Raw genomic sequence first — 16416 nt, 5'->3', positions numbered from 1 at the left:
ATAGCATGCAGGACGGAAAAGGTAGTTTTCAGTTAACATAGGCAGCCATCTTATGCCCTGTTTAAGGCTTTTAACAGAAATAAAAAGTAATTAAAAACATGTACATGAGTTATCATCTAACAAACATTTTGGTAATAAGTTCAGTGGTTAATTAAATACTACAAAGAGTCAAACTGTAAAGAACATTAAATTGCAATTTCCTAGCTTGTAAATAGGTAAAAAATGTTCAGGAGAGGCTGGAGTAGGTGTTAAAATGGAGAGGTTGCATGAAAATAATCTGTTTTATACTTAAAGGAAGGTAAGGGAAAGAGTTATTTGGAGTTATGCTAAAAATGAAGTAATACCGATGCACAGAAATAGTTTAACACTATTGATTTACTCTTCATCTTAAAATGTCAGTGTATTTGTGAAGATAATTATCCTGATTACACACATTGGGTAAAAACAGGAATATCTATCACTTTAATTTTAGTCCTTCAGAAGTCGTGCTATGAGGGTTTCCATCGAACATGGAGATCATCGAAAATGATCAAAAAATAACCCCAAAAAACAAAGCCAAAAACAGCCCGCCCCCCCCCCCCAAACTCAAACAACCTCCAATAATAGATAGTTCACAGAGTCAATATCATAGTCATGGAATGGTTAGGCTTGGGAGGGAGAGAGAATCTAATTCCACCCACACACACACTTTCCCCCTACAGCTCCCCTCACACCCCCTCCCTTCCTCTACATCAGATTTTTCAACGACCCATCCAGTCTAACCTCGGACACTTCCAGAGATGGGGCAGCCACAACTTCGTTATGTGCTGCCCTAAATAGCTGTCAAAATATCCCCAAGTATTGTATTTTTCGTAGCTTTTTTTTTTTTTTTTTAGATTAAGCACATGTATTTGTCTTACCCCGTCCCAGGCCCTTCAAAATAAGATTTGTAGTCTAGATCTAAGTATCATTTTAGACAAACTCGATCTCCCTGATTAGAAGCTTGGGGGAAGGGGAAAATAAAGTAGCTGTATTTACAGCAAGCATGGAAATAGAGAGAAAAAGTAATAGTCACACTTCTGGATCCATGAGAGAATTCTGTCCTTGCTACAGCAAATTTACTTTGAAATAATCAGCACCTTCATACTTATGTTTTTATTTGAGATTCGTGCATTTCATGTCAGCCAGAGTTTATAGTTTCTTTTTCACCCATTTAGTGTAAGAAGAAGAAATGAGGCCTACTACAAAAGCAAGAAATGAGGCTTTTGAAAGCAACAAGAAAAACTGGATATAGTTTCTGATTTATATATATATAAATACGTGTATATATATTTTGTATGTGTGTGTCTGTTTGTGTGTCTGTGTATGTACCCACACTTGCTATCTGAAAAGCACTGGGAGAGATCTAACTAGAGTTTGAAGCTGGGAAACTTAATTATTTTATCTCCACAACCTGAGTCCTATAGTTTGAAAGGTTTAATTTTTTTATACATTTATTTACATATATATAAAATAAATTATCTCTATTTTTGTAGATATTTTGCAGAAAATATTTCTATTATTCTTCTCTTCTACCTTTGTTCTTCTCTAGTCTGTGCTCTGGGTTAGAGGAGGTTGTGGGCTCTCCAACAAGCCTCAGTGATGACTTTGCAGAACAATCCCCAAATACACATCAAAATTAATATTTACTTTAGTTTCATTGTATGTCTAATTATGTGTGATGACTAACGCTTAAAGTACACCCTGTAGGTCCACAACAATCCGATTTTGCATTCTACAATAGGGAAAAAGTCTCTAAAAATGCCTGAGCCTCGGATGTCTCTCAAGGTCTCAATATGTGAGTATTTTAGTTAATTTTTCTGATGCTGCTTGGCCGCTCTGACCCTTATTTCCCATATTTTTGTAACAGCAAGGGAAGGCAAAGTAGGCCACTGTATTTCACTGTCATTTGTAAGAGTGGAAAGTAATGCACGCTCGGAAAACAGTGGCCATTTTCTCTCTTCAGAGCAGTAGCTATGTTCCTTATTTGCAAGGAACTGTCTACAAAAGTTGATAAGGGATGGTGGGTTTATATTTTCTTAATTACCTATAGAGAAAACTTCTCAGGAAGTGAGGGAAAAGGCAGAAATAAGTTACAGTAACTTTTCAAGAACCTGACATTTTCAACTGCGTTGGGGGGGGGGGGGGGAAGGGAAAAGTTAAAAATAATAATACACGGACAGAAAACCCCCGCCTGTACAAAACTAACGTGATCACCGTGGAATCTGAGCATATGGCACGGAGGGGGCTCCGCGGCACTGCCACCGGGGCCGGGCTGCCGCCTCCTGCTCCTGTCGCCCCGTCGGGCCGCCCGCGCCCACCGGGGACCACCCGCCGCCCCCCGAACAGCCGCGCTCCCGGGTCCTACCTGGGCCGGGGGCTCCCGCGGCGCCTCCGCCGCAGGACCAGCAACAGGGCGAGGCGTGGCGGCCAACGCCGCCCCAGCGCTCCGAAAATGCGGCGGAGGATGAACCGGCCCAGAGCCCGGGCCCGGGGCCGGCTGCGAGCGCGCCGAAAGTGGATGGTGCACCTTATCCGGGGAGTCATGGATGCGGGGAAGCCGCCTGCGCCTCACATAACAAATACCTCCCCGGCGGGGCCCCACCGGTGAATCGGCCCTCTCACCCTCCATTCATTGGAGAGGACTTTATTTCTTTTTTTTTTTTTTTTTCTTTCTCTTTTTTCGTTTTTTTTTTTTGTCTCTTCCGTTTGCCTAATTTCGAGTCCCCATTTCGCTTTACCTCCCTCCCCTTCCCACCCCTCCCCTACACCCCGCTCTTAAACTCCTCCCATGATGATGGCTCCCGCCTCGAAAGCGGGCGAAGGAAGAGTGGCGGCGGGGGATGGGGACGGGGGAGACCGCTGCCTCGTCTCCCCTCCCACTGCCTGGCCCCGGGGAGCACCGCCACCAAACGGGCGTGGAGACCGGCCAATCGCAGGGCGCTCGCCTGCTTTCAAATAAAGCCTTGACGACATGTCCTTGCCCTCCCTCCGGTCTGCCCCTCCAAACAAACGGCCTCCCTCTCTGTTTGGGGACGGGTGTTATTTGTTTGGGTTTTTTTTCATGCTGTTTGATTGCTTTCGGATCCCTCTCGCCTCGGAAAAAGCCCGACGGGAAGGGGGCCAGCGGCGGCTCGGAGCGCCGAGCCAGGCCCCCGGGGGCCGGCTAGCGGATCCCTGCCGCTTTAAATGCGCGGGCCAGTATTGGCCCGGGCGAGCAGCTATTTCCTTGTCACATGGCCATTTGAACGCGACGCGGGACCGTTGCGTAGCGGAGCGAGGGGAAGGAAAAATAACTGGGAAAAAAAATAAAATCTCGCTTTCCCCCCGCCGGTCAACGAAACGGGTAATGAACGATTGCCCCGCCAGCCCCTAGACTTTCTCCCCGGCCGTGCTCCGCGGGGTAGGACCGCCTTGCTTTCCTTTTCACTGGCGAAGTTCTGGAGCGGGGCGGGGGAGAGGCGGGGGAGCAGCAGGGGGTTCGCCCAGAAGCCCCGATCAACCTCCCGGCGCTCCCTTCCCAGGCCAGCTCCCAGGAAACACCGGAGGGCTGCCGAGCCCCTCGACAGCCGGTGCCGAGCCAGCTCCGCCGCCCGGCAGAGGCTCTCTGGGAGTTATCGCTACCCGCCTGGCCCGCCCCCCACCCTGGGAGCCCATCTGCCTGAACATCCCCCCTCCCGGGTGCAGGGTACCTCAGTGCCAGGCGTGGAGAACGGTGATGGGCAGGGAGAGCGTCACTCCTGTTGGGTGGTCTTCGACCTTCTCAGTGGCGGCCGGGCCCGGTTCGGCTGGACACGGCTAGAGGCGGCTGGGCGAAGGCTCGGGACGGCTCCGGGACTGTGGGGAGCCGCGGGGAAGGCGCCGGGAGGGGAGGCAGAGCGGCAGTCCCTGGAAGGGATGGTGAACATAGGCGTGTGCAACACCCCCCCCCCCTCCAACAAACACCTCCTTCTCTCGGCCGGACAAACAGTAATAAGATGTCAACAGAAGTTTCCTTCTTCTGCCTCGGCATGGAGTAACGCTAACAACACTGCTAATAAAGAAAATCCGGTAATGGTTTCTTCTGGACCGAGTCCGATTTCGAGCCTGGGAAGTGGGTGAGTGAAATCAGCCATTTCGAAATGAAAGCACCTCTTCGCGAGACACTTTTCTTCTTTTCTTTCTTCTCCCCACCCCGCCCCCACCCCGTCCTTCACTTCTCTCTACCACGGCTACTATTCCCCGACAGGCAAGGCAAAATTGAGAGAAATAAATTGCCTGCCTGGCTGCGTGATGCAGGTGCCGGAGCGGCGGCGAGAGGATGAATCTACGGTTTTGGCAATAGAAACCAAATACCCACCAACGCTGAATGCATGGCCGATCAGGGGCCGGGGAGCATCTCGTCGTGCACAGGGTACAAACCCTGCTGCAGCGGGTGGGGAGTGTGCGCGCACACGTATTTGATTACAGCGGCGATATTAAAAATAAAAAACGCACTAGTCTGCCACGTTAAACGTAGTGCTTTGAGGGCTTTCTCGATATGTGTATTGCTGCTGCTATTTGCTGTTAACAGCTACTATTCTCATTTTCCGAGAGGAAAAGCCCTGGTGCCGGCGCTGCTGCCAGAAGAAAAGGTGCCTGTGGAAGCTCCCGCAGCCGGGTCGGATCATGCCGGGGACCTCCATCCTTTCAAGGAATGAGTATCCCTCACAGTGGGCCTCTCCCGGGCAGAGCCTTCGAACCTATGGCATGAAGTAGATTTATAGCATCCAGGTATTTAACCCTGTTGGCTTTTGAGGGCATATTCTGCTCGTTTGGTGCAGTCAGCCTAGAGAATTCTGTTATTTTTCTGCCAACTTAAAGAACAATATTAGTAACAATAATAATATAATATCACTGTTTAGTTGTTGCTGCTGTAATTTCATGGAAATACTAAAAAATTTAAATTAATCTGGTTATTGGAGAAAAAGACCATTTAAAACAGAAATACTGGTCTAATTGAAGTTGGAAGTGCAGTTTAATAGAACCTTATTGTTCTATAAAGAGGATGGTCAGGATCTAGCCTTGTCCTGTCTCTATATCTGGTCCCAGCTCCACTCTGGTTCCCACAGGCACGGGATACAGGCACCTAACTGCTGCATCCCCAGTGTTGTGCTTGGTTTGTTTACAGCTATGTCATGCTCTAAGATAGAATACAGAATAATTTAATATGGTGTTATAATTGCATACTGTAATGTTATATTTTTTCTATTTAAAGATATGTATAAAATATATGTTCTAGGCATTCCTATAATAAACAAGTTTTTATTATGTATTATAAATATTATTATATATATTTCAAATATAGTGTAATTTTTTTGTATATATTTTATATGCATAAACATAAATATATTACATATAAAATAGTTGATAAGCTAATACATAAGGCTGATACCTGATCATAACATTCTTAATATATGTGCATATCATGTATATTTTATATAGGTATTGCATAGAGGTATTTTGTACATAAATGGCATAACTAAATATTTTATAGCATACCAACTTATACGATGTAATTATGAAGCATGTATTGTATGAATTTACATTACAATAAATAACATATTCCAACACGGTTTTTAAAAAGTATATGCGTATTTTTTATTGTTTATGAACTATCTAAGAGTTGGACAATCAGTAGGAATGCAAAACGAAAATAACCTTTTTTCCCCTTTAATTCTCTGTAGGTAGATCTCCAAAGTGCCTAGGATTTGCGCTGGGGAATGACATCTGAGCTCTCCAGCTGCCTTGCCTTGCTTCCTTTTCTCAGTCCCTAAGGCATAGGACGTGCAGGTGCAGCCCGGTGTGGGGTCCCGGGAGGGAGGCAAGGTCTCCCACTCATTCAGCACAGGCTGGGAGCACGGTCCCCATCGCCTGCCTCACCACCCTGCTCCTATAGAGTCCCTGATGGTTTGGGACCCACTACGGTGGCAGAGGGTTTCCCCAGCCTTTGGCTTCCCCTCAGTAGAGGGTGGGCTGCCATTGTACATTTTCTGTGGGGTGCTCACACCCAACTTCCCCGTGCTGGGGCAGTCAGGGAAACGGATAGACTCGCAGATAATTTATCTACTCCCGTTTCTAATCCAGCAGCACAGCTGTTACAACGGCTTGCTTTTTTCTTTACCAAACGTAAACTGCTCACCTGCAAGCAGCTTGGTAAGCCCTGGAATTGAGTTCGGGTGTATGATTTCTAATTTTTCGTTCCTGGTCGCCTTGGTTTTGCAAGTAACATGATTTTTTTCAAGGTTCTGCAACTCAGGGGGCGTCGCTTGCAAGTCGTTAAAACGAGTACTTCAAGTGGGGACTGTAGAGGGTTTGCGGAGACACAAATCTCAGTTCATTTTCTCCTTCTAGGTCCCATGGCTGCAACTTTCACAACAAGAGCCACGGATGCACCGAAGACGCGTGTACAAACATGCACAGCATCCCACGTCGTCTACGAAGGTGTTTGCCAAAGCCGCAATGGCACCAGGAAGCGCCGATTCCCGGCTCTCCCGGCCGGTTTTGCTAGAGAGAGAGGCAGCGCCCCTTCAGTTCCGTGTAACCGAAATTGGACAGGGAGAGCTCGGAGCCCCTCCCATCCTCTTCAGACGGAGGGCTGGCAAGTATGAGTGCGGAGCCCCGGGGATGAGGGTAAACAGAAAGCCCGGACGTGGTGCCCTCAAAACATGAACAGTTCATAGTACCAGCTTTGTGTGTGGGTTTTCCTTCATATTCAATATTTCCTATTTAATATTTTCACATATACTATTCCGTATTTAATATTTCCTATTTCATATTGGCTATTTCATATTTACTATTTAATATTTTCACATTTAGTATTTTCTTCATACTTCACATTTTATATTTCTCTTCATAATATTTGGCCTCCTGCGCGAAAATAGGGGCCTGTGGAGGGCCGTAGAATGTCCAGGGCAAGATAACACACAGGCACGAGCAAACAGTACTGTCCTTCGTGCATCCCAGCGATTCGGGGGTTATTCAGAGCATGGCATGAGTGCTGCTCGACTTGGTGTCTCCCGAGGCGGGTGCGAGCGTAAGTTCGGGGTGGGAATTGCCCCGGGAGAGGTCAGACGCGGGGCGGCGGGTGGCGCAGGTAGCGGCCCACCGCTCCGTGCGGGCCCCCCGCCGCCACGTCGAGCGGGAGGCGGCCGCGGCCGTCGGGCTGGTCGAGGCGCGCCCCGGCCCGGTGCAGCGCCGCCAGCGTCTCCAGGAAGCCGGCACGGGCCGCGTCGTGCGCCGGGAGGCAGCCGGTGCTCGGGTCGGGGCGGTTGGGGTCTGCTCCGCGCTGCAGCAGCAACTCGGCCACCCGCGGGCTGCCCAGCATCATCACCTGCGGGGAGAAACAGTGTCAGCGCCTGCTCGCAGCCCCCAGGCTTTCTCTTTTCGGCCCTGAAGGAACGATGATCCTCCGTGGAAAGAAGAAAATCCGCGGATGAGGCTTAGAGATCGGCTCCAGAGGCGCCACGAACGGTGGAGAGCATGGACCCGTCGGGAGGGTTGCATCGCAGGGAGAAACCCTGCTTATCCATACCACGAGACAGGTGGGGCAGAGAGATGCGGGACCTCTGTCGGAGTCAGGGTGTGTGGGTGCACACCAGGGTTGTTCCGCGACAGGAGGCGGCAGGGGGGCCATAGGCTTGGGGCAGACGGAGCGGGAGAGGAGGGTCGCCCTTCTCGCGGCGCACCCTCACAAGAACAGAGCGAGTCCCGGATCGCCTTGCAACGGCCACCGTGGAACCGTAGCGGGGACGGCCGTCCTCCCACTCCCGTCCGTGACACTTCTCCAGACGGTCTTCGCCAAGGGCAGACGTATATGCAGAGAATCCTCCTTATCTGCGGCGCCGCTCCCGCACTTCTCTCACCCTCGGGAGAATCTCAAAACCCACCTTTTGCCTGACCCCCGTGTCCAGTGCAGTACCAAAGTTTCGGGGAGCCCCTCCCTTTGGGCTCGTCGTTTTCTAAGCTGTGTTTCCCCCAGCGCACCTGGCAGTGCGTTCAGCACAGGATCTAAATCCCTGCCGCTCAAAAGTGAAAAAAAAAAAAAAAAATTAAAAAAATACAGTGGAGGACGGCAACAGATACCTGTTTCGAATGAAAGGCTGCACCGACATTTTGTGGGAGAGAGTTTCGCAAGCACTGCCAGTAAAACTTAAATATAGCTTCTCAGATTATTTCAGTTTCGTTTTATTTTGAAAATTTAAGAAAAAGCTGTCTAGAACTACCTTGGAAATAACCTCAGCTTTTATAAATTTAACATCTACTACACTTTCGGGCGCTACGTTTACCTACACGTTCACGCGACTGTAAAATAGGCATACTGAACCCCACAGAGACTGCTCACTGTCTACCTGCAGCGCCTGCCGGGCAAGGCTATCGCAACCGGGTGTTTCTGTTCGTGAGAGTCAATGAATATACTTTTTTTTCTTCCATGGGAAAGAGGAGGAAAAAATACTGACAGACATATAAAGCAGAAGACGAGCTATGACGAAAAGGTGATTATTTCTGCAAACGGGAGTTGTTACATTTTATTGCACGTTTATTGCTATATGAGCATTAAAGTTCTCGGTTTTGAGTCATCCTATCTCAGTTGGTTCAAATAAAGTCAAGGGTTGCTAAGACTAAAACCTCTCTGTTGCGGCCGTCACAGACTTTCTCCTTCCCAGAAAGGCGAGAAGAACCGCAGCGCCGCCTCGACAGTAGCCGAGCGCGGCCGTCGTGGGGCGGCCCCCCCGAGAGGCTGCCCCGGAGCTGCCTTCGCCGCCCCTCGGGCAGGGCACCGAGGGGCCGCTGCCCCCACCCCGCCGCCCGCACCCCACCTCCCTACCTGGATGGGGGTCCTGCCGTAGGAGTTGACGGCGTTGGGGTCCGCCGCGCCGTCCAGCAGCTCCCTGAGCCGCTGCAGGTCCCCGCGGGCGGCGGCGTTGGCCAGTTCATCGGCCACGGAGCCTCCCGCCCGCCGCGCCATGTCCCGGCCCGCCGCGCCCGGCCCAGCGCTGCCCGGGGCTGGCGGCGATCCCGGCCCGCCGGGAGCGCCTTGCCCATGGGAGCGCCCGGCGCCCCCGGCAGCCTCGGGCAGCGCGCCCCGGCCCCGGCCCTGAGGTTCCTCCACCTGCGAGTCTAAGGCTTGTTTTCTCCTCACGGCTGGTGCCGCCCGGCCGATGTCACAGTCACCCTCGGCCTCACCCCGACGGGGCGGAGCGGAGCGACCTGCCCTGCTCTCCGACGGCAGGGAGTGCCGGGCCCTCGGGCGGGCGGCCGGGCTCGCTCTCTCCATCTTTTTTGTTTTCTCTATTATTTTATTCTCTGGGGCCTTCTCTTGAGGGCAGCAGTGCCTTAAGCAGTGCCTGACCGCCCCGAGTGGAGCAGAGGCCGGGGGAAGGGTAGGAGCAAAACGAGAAAAAGGCGTTACTTAACGAAAGCAAAGCACCTTCTCACGATGGCGGACGCTTTCGTCCCGACCCTGCCTCCCCGCCTTCTCCGGACAGCCATCGGCACCCGAGTCGCAGAAGGCGGCTGCAGCCGCTCCTCCCTCCCTTCTCGTGCGTGAACTGCAAGTTCTTCTCGGCTTTTTTAGTTAGCAGTAACACTTAGTAAGAGACAGTGGGCGCAGTGGTGCCGAGAGCTCGCACTGACACAGGAATCGCAGCTGCGACGTCTCCACGCTCCGCCTGCACTGGTCGTATTTCTTTTCTTTCTTTTCTCTTTTTTTCTTTTCTTTTCTTTTCTTTTCTTTTCTTTTCTTTTCTTTTCTTTTCTTTTCTTTTCTTTTCTTTTCTTTTCTTTTCTTTTCTTTTCTTTTCTTTTCTTTTCTTTTCTTTTCTTTTCTTTTTCTGAAATTTCCTTTCCTTTCCTTTCCTTTCCTTTCCTTTCCTTTCCTTTCCTTTCCTTTCCTTTCCTTTCCTTTCCTTTCCTTTCCTTTCCTTTCCTTTCCTTTCCTTTCCTTTCCTTTCCTTTCCTTTCCTTTCCTTTCCTTTCCTTTCCTTTCCCTTTCCTTTCCTTTCCTTTCCTCTCCTTTCCTCTCCTTTCCTCTCCTTCCTCCTTCCTCCTTTCTCCTTTCTTTTTTCTTTTTTCTTTTTTCTTTTTTCTTTTTTCTTTTTTCTTTTTTCTTTTTTCCGCTCTTCTTCTTCTTGTTAATAAGAAAAGAGCAAGCGATCAAGACTTCTTGCCAACAGAGGCCACAGCGCCCGGACGAGCTTTTCTCCGGCGCGGCAAGATCTTTGTGGCCCCGGGGCAGGGCGGAGCGTTCGAGGGGAGCGCGGGGGGCGGCAGCACCACGGACAGCTCCATCTCTCCAGCTCCCCCGGACAGCCCCGCCTGCCGCTACGGGCCGGGCCGGGCGTGCTCCCCACCGCCTCCGGCTTTCCCCCGCTCCGGGGGCAACCCCTCTGCCCCCGGGGCTAACCCTAAAAATACCCTTTGCTGAACGGCCAGCATCTCCGCGCGGGTGAAATGCGATGTCGGTCCGTTGTCCTCTGCATTTCGTGGGCCGCTTAGTGAGCCTCACTTCAGCTACCAGAAATTGGTGTTACAAGGGGACTAAAGGTTTCTTGGGTCTTACTGCACGTGGTATGGTGCAAAGACTCTGAGGAGGTGAGAAGACCCCACTTTTTCATTCAGGTATGATTCACAATCCTGAGATTAGTTCAGCTGGTTAGAGCACGGTGCTAGTAATGCCAGAGGTCAGCCTCCATACAGGCCAACTCCAATATTAAGAGTTGGGTCCCTTCCAACAAAGAGTTGTGGGTCCCTCCCAGCTTAGAGTATTCTGTGTTTTTTGAGGTTATAATTACCCTTGCTTCTTTCACTGTGAAGTGCCACAAAAGTGAAATATTTCCTTACCTCAGTGCAGGAACGTGACCTTTGATGGACACATGGGACCTCTAAGCTTATTCTCAGGATGTTTGCCTCGTATTTCTACTCTATATCACCATTTTCTGCTTTTTAATCCTTTAGCAATCATTCTATCTGCTTGTTTAGCTGCATCTTAAACAATTAGCACACATTATCAAAATTATTAATAACTTTCTTGGCATAACACTTCAGAAAGGTGCGGCTGTACTACTGAGAAAGCAATCTGTTTTCAGTAAGAAACAGTGCAGGCAACTTCCACCACCAGCTAACAGAGGAGTGGTAACCAGTGTGGCCAAAGAAGACTGTCTATGTAAAGGTTACATTTGTGGATTTATTTGCAATATTTGGAGAGTTCCTATAATTGAAGCAGGCCTAGTGCCAAATTCTGCTTCTTCATTCCACTTTGCTACTGTTTCTGTGCTCAAATAGGTGGAGTTTCAGTCAGGATAAAGAGCTTCTTGATATAAATTGTTGTTTCTGGTTAATTAATTGAGCATTTAAGTGTGATCCTGTGACTTTCTAGCGTTTGGGTTTGGCTTTTTGTTTGGTTTGTTTTGTTTTTCTTCGCTCTTTTATTAATGAGTTTCCCATCCAACCACTCGGTGCCATAAAAATGAGAAAATAAAGATTCTTCAGAGCTTTATGTTAAATAGAAAGAAACATTCGGAATAGTTTCATCTATATACTCCGGTATGAAAATAATGTTTAAAGAAAGATAGGTTTTCTACTCATTTGTTTAATTCATTACTCCAAGGCTATGTGGTAAATAAGATAACCATACCCCCAAATATTCCTTCACACTGCTTTATGAGGAGGGTAACATTTCTTACAAACCTCTTGAGTAACACTGTCAAATACACACGAATGAGAAGATAACGAGTCCTTCGTAACTTTTCCTGCAGTTCAGGAAAACCCACACTGTGCCATTAGGAAAAAGTAGACTCTCCTCCAACAGGCTGCTTCTGCAAATTCAAAATTGCCTGTTTTCCTGAAAGGGAACTGAAACCCCACCCACTAGTGAAAATATGATATTCCAGCTGGAAATCAAACCACTTGCTCTGGAGCTGGAATCTCAGGCAGCATTTTCCTTTTGGCCTGAATATGCAGTTGTTGTCTGAAGGACAGTTTCACTGTCCAGTTGATAGTAGCTTTAAAGAAGCTGTTACAGAGCTGGAAGTGACTTCTTCCAGTTTCAAAGTTAATCATGGAAAGGTAAGTTATACAATCATAACTTTAAAACAATCATTAGGGAGGTGTCACATCTTTCACAATTATATTAAAAGTGTGTGCTCCACGTGTATTAAATATACATACGGACATTGACAAAATGTCAAATAAATACCAATCTCTTGGAAAGTAGGAAGACTTTAAAAGCACTGCAAGAAGACTGCTTTCTACAGTCATAAGGAAAAAAAAGAAATGTTGTGAGATTCAATAAGATAATTGTTAGCATGTGTAATGTGCAATTAGCTTAATATTACTCAAATGCAGCTTAGAAAAGGTGACCTAAACAAAGCTCATCTCCACCTTCACCCGGTTGGTTAACCACAGACCAATGGGCATCTTCTTCCAGTGCAGTCGCATAAAGATCAAGAGACAAAGGCATGCACCTGCCTCCAAAGGTGTACCTAAATTAACTCTAGCATGTTGGAACATCAGAACCATGCTCAATTCTGTGGATAGCGGACGTCCTGAGTGTCATTCTGCCCTAACTGCCCATGAACTGGCTCGTATTAACATCAACATCACTGCTCTCAGGGAAGTTTGCCTTCACGAGGAAGGCAGCCTCAGAGAACACGGTGCCGGTTACACACTCTTTTGGTCAGGTAAACCCAGAGCTGAAAGGCATCTCTCGGGTGTAGGCTTCATGACCAAAAACTCTATTGTTCCTAAACTCGAAAATCTGCTGACAGGTCACTTGGACCGCATTATCTCCCTACGCCTTCCACTCCACAACAACCAACACGTTGTTGTCTTTAGTATATATGCCCCAACTCTCCAAGCTGACCCTGCCAAAAAAGATAAATTTTACGCTGACCTGTGCCGTCTTACCCAAAAGGTTCCTGCAGATGATAAGATCATTATCCTTGGTGATTTCAACGCCAGAGTAGGAAAGAACTTTGAAGCCTGGAAAGGAGTATTAGGCAAGCATGGTGTTGGAAACTGCAACGGCAATGGTCGACTTCTGCTAGAATTCTGTGCGGAGCAACAGCTCACCATCACTAATACGATCTTTCAGCAGAAAAATAGTCTGAAGACAACTTGGATGCATCCTAGATCTAAGCATTGGCATCTCATTGATTATATCTTGATGTGACGGAGAGATGTCCGCGATGTCCATCACACCCACGTGATGCCCAGTGCAGAATGCCAAACAGACCATTGGCTTGTGCGCTGTAAACTTAACTTCAGTCTTAAGTTCATACCAAAAAGGGGCAGTATCCCAAGGAGGAGACTCCAAGTTAACAATCTCCAATCAGCCACACGGAGAGACAGATTCCAGGCAAACCTTCAAACTAGGCTCAAAAACCATTCCATAGATTCTACAGATTCCTCTCCTGAAACACTTTGGCACCATATTAAAAACAGCATCTTGCAATCCTCTGAAGAATCTTTAGGGCTCTCCTTCAAGAAGAACAAGGACTGGTTTGATTAAAACAATCAAGAGATCCAGGAATTGTTGAGGAAGAAGAGAACTGCTCACCAAGCACATCTTGCACTGCCATCCTCTCATGTAAGAAAAGCAGCCCTTCGTCTTGCGTGCAGCAAGCTCCAACAGAAACTCCGTGACATCCAGAGCAAGTGGTGGATCATTCTAGCTGAGAAAACTCAATTATGCGCAGATATGGGTGATCACAGAGGATTCTATGAGGCCCTGAAAACAGCATACGGGCCTACATACCAGGTCCAAAGCCCCCTACTCAGCACAGATGGTCAAACGCTTCTGACAGATAAAACCTCCATTCTGAATCGATGGTCTGAACACTTTCAGACTCTCTTCAGTACCAACCGTGTAGTTCAAGACTCAACAATTCAGTCCATCCCACAACAACCAGTGAAAAATTATTTGGATATTGCCCCCACCTTGGGAGAAACCCTCAAGGCCATACAGCAGGTGAAAATTGGCAAGGCAGCTGGGGTTGATGGAATTCCACCTGAAGTCTGGAAACATGGGGGCCTTGCACTCCATCCTGAATTTCACGAGTTTGTGGTGCGCCGTTGGGAACTAGGCAAACTACCATCAGACCTTCCTGATGCAGTCATCATCACTTTGTATGAGAAGAAAGGAGTTAAATCAGACTGTTCAAATTACCGTGGTATTACTCTGCTCTCCATTGCTGGCAAAATCCTGGCAAGAATACTCTTGAACAGACTAATACCCGCTATAGCAGAAGGAATTCTACCTGAAAGTCAGCGTGGTTTCAGAGCCAACAGGAGCACCACAGACATGGTATTTGTTCTCATACAACTGCAAGTGAAGTGTAGGGAACAGAATAAAGGTCTCTTTGTAACTTTTGTTGATCTCACCAAGGCTTTTGATGCTGTGAGCAGAAAAGGACTATGGCAGATTTTGGATCGTTTAGGATGTCCCCTCAAGTTCCTTAAAATGATCATCTCACTTCATGAGGATCAGCATGGCCAAGTCAGATATGGCAATGCACTTTCTGAGCCCTTTCTAATAACTAATGGTGTGAAACAAGGCTGCGTTCTCGCACTAACCCTATTCACAATCTTTTCCAGCATGATGCTCCAAAGGGCCACAGCAGACCTCGATGATCAGGACGGTATCTACATTCGATACCGTACTGATGGGAGCCTGTTCAACCTAAGGCGACTGAAGGCCCACACCAAGACCTTAAACCATCTTGTCCGGGAGCTGCTCTATGCTGATGACGCCGCCCTTGTTGCCCACACAGAAGCAGCTCTGCAGCGTTTAATATCCTGCTCTGCTGAGGCTGCTGAGCTCTTTGGGTTGGAAGTCAGCTTAAAGACAGAAGTTCTCTATCAACCTGCACCTCGGGAAGTCCCCCATCATCCCCACATCACCATTGGCCAATTAGAGCTCAAATCAGTCCAACAGTTTAATTACCTAGGTAGCCTCATCTCCTCGGATGGTAAGATTGATGGAGAGATAGACAACAGGTTAGCAAAGGCATATAGTGCTTTTGGAAAACTCCATAAAAGAGTTTGGCAAAATAAACACTTGAACAAAAGTACCAAGATCAGTGTTTACAGAGCCATAGTGCTGTCCACTCTTTTATATGGTTCCGAATCATGGGTCATCTACTGCCACCACCTGCGACTCCTAGAACGCTTCCATCAATGTTGTCTCTGTACAATCCTAAACATCCACTGGTCACATTATGTGACCAATACATCTGTTCTAGAACAAGCAGCAGTCACAAGTATTGAGGCCATGTTACTGAGAACGCAGCTGCGATGGGCAGGGCACGTCTCCAGGATGAAGGACCAACCACCACCTCCCTAAGATCCTGCTTTATGGTGAACTTACCACTGGCTGCCGCAGGAGAGGAGCCCCAAAGAAAAGATACAAGGACTCTCTGAAACAACATCTCAGCCTCGGCCATATTGATCACCATAACTGGTCTACTCTGGCCTCCAGTTGGGAGGCCTGGAGACACAGCATCTATAACGCTGCTGTCTCCTTTGAGAACACACGCAGGATCACCCTTGAGGAGAAAAGACAGTGCAGAAAGAACCGTGTCTTGCAGATTACACCACCTAAAGAGTCTTTCTGCTGTGCCTTTTGCAATCAGATATGTCTATCTCATACTGGCCTCATTAGCCACCAGCGTGCCTGTAACAAATGTGGATAGAGCCTTCCCAAATCTTCATTCACGAAGCCCAGCCACGATGATGATGACTCAAATGCAGCTTACAACAAAGGAAAGTGTTACAACAGATTTTCTTAATTTTCACTGATTTGACACCAGAGAAATTGAAATTCTTCCAAAACACTGTTTTAAAATTAGACCAAACAATTCATTAGAATCACAGACTCAATCCTCTGAGATCATCAAGTCCAACCCTTGGTCCAACACTGCTGTAGTTACCAGATCATGGCACTAAGTGCCACATCCAGTCATTGCCACAATGCAATTTAGGTTAAATAGCTTTGGATTTTGAAAAAAACCTCAAACTTGTCAATAAATTATTTCTGCAGAGTAATCTAATTGTATCATATTCTCATAAAGTAGGTGCAAATGTTAGTAAAAATCCTTATTGTCAATTACATTACTGCTTTCAAAGAGGAGAACAGACACCATTGACAGGAAATGGACAAGGATGCCTGCCAGGAGTAATGGGGTATCATAGGACAATGGGAATATTTGGAGTAGTAGGGATTTGAAAACAAAATAAAATTACACAAACAAGCAAAACAGACTGAAAGGTTTTAAAATCCTCAAACTGAGCGATGACTGTGGACTCCAAAAACATCAGTTATTTACTGCCCAGTTCTCCTACCAACTGTACCTCACAGTAGTTATGTGCCAGTGCTGGGAG

General features: G+C 47.8%; 1 protein-coding gene across 1 annotated transcript; it reads right to left on the bottom strand.

The window, feature by feature from the left end:
* Positions 1–6798: 6798 nt before the first annotated feature.
* On the bottom strand, positions 6799–9004 carry CDKN2B (cyclin dependent kinase inhibitor 2B). Its single transcript, XM_032675784.1, has 2 exons — positions 8864–9004; positions 6799–7369 (listed from the first exon to the last, which is right to left on the bottom strand). The coding sequence occupies exons 1-2, from the start codon at positions 9002–9004 to the stop codon at positions 7106–7108; spliced, it is 405 nt and encodes a 134-aa protein (XP_032531675.1). The 3' UTR covers positions 6799–7105.
* Positions 9005–16416: the final 7412 nt, after the last annotated feature.

The sequence above is a fragment of the Chiroxiphia lanceolata genome, chromosome Z (genome assembly GCF_009829145.1).
Source record: "Chiroxiphia lanceolata isolate bChiLan1 chromosome Z, bChiLan1.pri, whole genome shotgun sequence".
In the NCBI taxonomy this organism is placed as follows: Eukaryota; Metazoa; Chordata; class Aves; order Passeriformes; family Pipridae; genus Chiroxiphia; species Chiroxiphia lanceolata.
This window is presented reverse-complemented; position numbering and strand designations above follow the sequence as displayed.